The 4471-nt window shown below is 47.6% G+C and overlaps 1 protein-coding gene across 2 annotated transcripts; it reads left to right on the forward strand.

Moving 5' to 3' along the window:
* Positions 1–1596: 1596 nt before the first annotated feature.
* Positions 1597–3466, forward strand: LOC123185288 (probable receptor-like protein kinase At1g49730). Of its 2 annotated transcripts, none has more exons than XM_044597213.1 (7): positions 1597–1842; positions 1946–2216; positions 2305–2357; positions 2438–2505; positions 2611–2700; positions 2784–2844; positions 2934–3466. In XM_044597213.1, the coding sequence occupies exons 1-7, from the start codon at positions 1803–1805 to the stop codon at positions 3239–3241; spliced, it is 891 nt and encodes a 296-aa protein (XP_044453148.1). In that variant the 5' UTR covers positions 1597–1802; the 3' UTR covers positions 3242–3466. The 2 variants fall into 2 exon arrangements, with proteins under 2 accessions (XP_044453148.1, XP_044453149.1); XM_044597214.1 differs by having other exon boundaries at positions 2790–2844.
* Positions 3467–4471: the final 1005 nt, after the last annotated feature.

The raw sequence follows: 4471 nt of genomic DNA on the forward strand, positions 1-4471 counted from the left end.
AGTCGACCGCCTCCGGGCACCGAGACGTAGGGCTTTTACTTCCTCCGAGAAGGGCCTGAACTCGTAAATCTTGCATGCACAATCTCATCGTAGCTAGGATCTTGCCTCCTCATACGTACCCCCTATTCTACTGTCAGACTTAGAACCACGACAACCTCCTATTCGCCCTCCTTTATATACGTGGGAGGGGGGCACCCCAAAGGCACACCAAGTCTTCTCTTAGCCGTGTGCGGTGCCCCTCCACAGTTACACAGCTTGGTCATATCGTCGTAGTGCTTAGGCGAAGCCCTGCGCCGGTAACTTCATCATCATCGTCAACACGCCGTCGTGCTGACGAAACTCTCCCTCGTCCTCAACTGGATCAAGAGCTCGAGGGACGTCATCGAGCTGAACGTGTGCTGAACGCAGAGGTGTCGTACGTTCGGTGCTAGGATCGGTTGGATCACGAAGACGTTTGACTACATTAACCGCGTTACTAAACGCTTCCGCTTTCAGTCTACGAGGGTACGTAGACACACTCTCCCCTCTCGTTGCTATGCATCTTCTAGATAGATCTTGCGTGATCGTAGGTAAAAAATTTGAAATACTGCATTCGCCAACAGCCGTAGTACAAGGGGAGCGGGTGCATGGATGGTGCTTCGGACGTTCGACAAGACTTGGGTGGCGGCCGAAGAGGTACAATGGCGGCAGAGGAGGAGGGGGTGGATGCAAAGTAAGGAGGAAATTTCAGTGGGTTGGGGTGTCGGAGTTCCACGTGGCTGCTTTCCGAAATCTCGCAAGCCTTTTTTGAATCGGTCGGCCGACCGATACAGAATCATGTTAGATGACATAACAAGTTCGGACCATGTTGTTCGGACAGATACAAATTGATGGTCCGCTTTGGAGATGCTCTAAGGGCATGTACAATGCATAGCCTCAAGGTGATGCCTCGCATGCCATGTAGGATCGAATATGACGTAAAGTAGGTTCAGATAGGGAAGCGGGATCCTCTCCGGGAGGCGGGTCCTTGAAGAGAAAAAGTGTGGTCCGGTGACAAAAGCTGAAAATGCTTGAGTGAAAGTAGAGATGCATGTGTACTAGTCTTTATTTTCTATTTCTTAATGAGGCCCATTAATGATAGCTTGCATTGGGGAGAAAACATAAATATAGGTGCCTTAAGTTATTTTTTGTCATGGGACATATGTATCCATATGTCACCATTATACATGCCCTAAGGGCATATGACCAATGCATAGACTCAAACTGATGCCTTGCCATGTAGGCTCGGGTGTCAAAAAAATTGGTCCGAATGGTCCTATGGGATCTGGAGGCACATGCTTGGGAAAAGAGAGAGTGGTCCTAAGGTAAAAGATAGAAAAAGTAGTAGGAGATGCATGCATATCCTAAATTCGTTTTTATTTGCTTAATGACGCCCACACTACTTTTTCTTGTAGGGCAGCCACATGGTGATGCCTCCCTAGTTCGTGCCTCGAGAGGAATTTTTCTTCACCTTTTATGATTCGAAACTTGCATTGCGAGTGGGAGGCTGGATGGGGACCGACACAAAAGCAAGTCGACTCGAGCATCCCTGCTTTCGCTGCGGCAGCACGGTTTTAACTAATTTACCAACGGCAAAAGAGGATAGGCGGTCCATTTCGTTGTACCTGAAGATCTCCATAAACAAGAGCAAGAAAACATAGGCCTCCCTCACCGTCTGCCTGCTGCCTACTACAGTAGGAGTATCTGTCTCCTCTGCTCTGAAACAAATAAGCGCACCAATCCCGGTGCGCCGTCTGCCTCTGCCTGCCGACCTCTCCAGACGGATGGGCATGGGCTGCCTCCACCAGCGGCTCGGCCGCACGCGTACGCCCTCTCCCTTCTCCGAGCTTCACTGCCTTCTTTTCCTCGGGAATTTCGCGCACGCGTACCAATCTGTCTCTCTGTGGCTTTGCTTTCGGAAAACCAGGTGCTCTGCCGTTCGCGAGGAGGTTCAAGCCGAGCGAGATCGAGGCGGCCACCAGAGGCTTCAGCACGGCCCTCGAGACCGGCGGGCCTCGCGGCACGGCGTACCGCGCCCGCTTCGCTGATGGCCTCGTCGCCACGGTGCGCCGTGCGGGCAGCGGCGACCCGGACCAGGAAGGGCAGGAGGGCGCCTTCTACCGGGAGCTGCAGCTGCTCGGCCGCCTCAACCACCGACACGTCGTCAGGCTCCGCGGCTTCTCAGAAGGACACAACAGGTTCACCCACGGCGCCATTTTTATTAGTACTGTATTTTTCTCTTCTCCTAACTAATCTTCTGATTTGCGCTTCTCTTTCTTGTTACAGGTTTCTGGTGTTTGATCAGATGGAGAACAGGAGCCTGAAAGAATGCCTCCACGGTAATAAATTCTTGAGGGAGGGATATCTCTTGTGCTCTTCAGTTAAGCTGCCACACTGATGATGCGTCCTGCTGCAACAGATCCTCTTAGGACGCCACTCAACTGGAGGACCCGGTTGCAGGTTGCCATAGATGTCGCAGCAGCCCTGGTAATCCTTTCTGCTAACGACCACTGCCACATCCACAACACTTCAAAATTTGACGCAAGAAAGATAACACCATTTATTTTCGTGATTGATTTTGAGTGGATGCAGGAGTATCTCTACTACTTCTGCGACCCTCCGGTGTTCCACGTGACGGTGAACTCGAGCAACGTGATGATGGATGCTGATTTCGTCGCCAAGGTGAGTCACATTGGTACGTTGCAGACGATGCTATCTGTCCTGGCCCGCCAATAGATCGATCGAGCAACTGAATTTGTACTAAGTTTCAGCTATCGAACGTCAGTGTCGTCGGTCACGACTCTTCCGAAGGATCCCACGCCGAAGGTTCTCTTGGCCATTTTTATCATCACTTTGTCTGACACGTCTGGAATGGCACTGACACTGACACTAGAGCCTGCGTGTTCTTTCTCCAGAGCGAATTCAGCAGAGGCGGACGGAGCTGGTGTTCCAGTACGGCGTGTTGCTCCTGGAGCTCGTCACCGGACAGTCGCCCGGGGGCGGCGACGGCGAGCTCGTGCGGTGGGTGCAGGAGCCAGGGTTCGCCGGATCCATGCAGAGGATGGTGGACGCGGATCTCGGGGGCACCTACGACGACGGCGAGCTCCGGGACCTCGTGATAGTCGCGAGGCTCTGCACTAGGCCTGGCAGCGGCACCGCCGTTGTCTCGATCCCACAGGTACTCCGCTACTTGCAGGGGAAGGTGGGTGACAAAAACAGATGACAGTAATCTTGTGTACGTAGCTCTTCTTTTTGTCCTTTGCTTGCGGGTGAATGCAATGCAAATTGCAATTACTCCCTCTGTTTTAAATTACTCGTCACAGAAATGAATGTATCTAAAACTAAAATACATCGAGATACATCTATATCTGTAACAAGTAATTCGAAACGAAGGGAGTATGTATTGTACATCCACGCAGAGATATTATATGACATCGGTGGCGAAGAAGTCTCCACGCAAATTTTTTTTATTTTTTTTTTTGCGGGTGGAAGGTGGAAGAAGTCTCCACACATTAAAAATATCTGGACAGAAACTCCAAAACTCGGTTCTCTTTTGCAAGACTGTTAGTAAAGTTGGTTTGTTACCATCAAGTTCCTGCATTCCAAACAAGTTTTTTTTTTGGAAAAAGGAGGATTACCCCGGTTTTTGTATTAGAACGATGCATTTCAAACGAGCTGGTAATGATAAACTGACCAATAATTCTCAATAATTTTAGTGGGCTTTTTTTTCAATGTAGGCTAAGAAAGTTCTCGGAGTTTAAGTTTGAAATTACATGTGTAATTTGATTTTTTTTATCAAATAATCTAACTACAATTCTGATATTAACTCAACAAAGTATATCAGGATCTAGCCCCTGAAAAAAATACCCTCTCCCATCTCTTTTAAAAGGTTAGACCATGCCTTCTAGTCAATATTTGATCTAGAGGTCCCCTGAGTGAACGATTCGTTCACTATGGGAGGGAGGATCGAGCGAACCAAAATGTCCGCTAACCTCTCCAACGCGACTGAGGACAGTTTGTTTGGTGAGCCTCCTCCCATCATCATTACTAACAGCCAGGAAAAAAGTCAAAACTGCTTTCAAAAAAAGGAAAAAGTTCAAAACTAAAACCGGTAAAAATAAATAAAATAGAAACACTTGCCATAAAAAAATAGATTTGTCATCATATATAGCATCAATTTGCAAATTGTCAATAAAAACACATAAAAAATTCTCTAATTTTCATGATGTCTGAAAACCCAAAAATCATAAATTTTGCCATGTCACGAACACAAATTTACCTAAATTATCTTTAAAATGCAACAAAAAATGACATGGCACACATGTGATATACAAACAAAAAGTTGTCATGATCCATGGCAAAAACTCTATAAAAACTGAACACAAGCACATAGCAAATTTGCCATGATTTTTCATTTGCAATGATTTAACAATCAAATTTACCTAAATTTGCC

Source organism: Triticum aestivum, chromosome 2A, assembly GCF_018294505.1.
Source record: "Triticum aestivum cultivar Chinese Spring chromosome 2A, IWGSC CS RefSeq v2.1, whole genome shotgun sequence".
Taxonomy (NCBI): domain Eukaryota; kingdom Viridiplantae; phylum Streptophyta; class Magnoliopsida; order Poales; family Poaceae; genus Triticum; species Triticum aestivum.

Excerpts from the sequence above, each read along its gene's own strand:
- LOC123185288 (XM_044597213.1), top strand. The coding sequence starts at position 1,803 with ATGGGCATGGGCTGCCTCCACCAGCGGCTCGGCCGCACGC. Across the intron at positions 1,843-1,945 it reads CCAGCGGCTCGGCCGCACGC|GTGCTCTGCCGTTCGCGAGG; the intron begins GTACGCCCTCTC and ends TCGGAAAACCAG. Across the intron at positions 2,217-2,304 it reads TTCTCAGAAGGACACAACAG|GTTTCTGGTGTTTGATCAGA; the intron begins GTTCACCCACGG and ends TTCTTGTTACAG.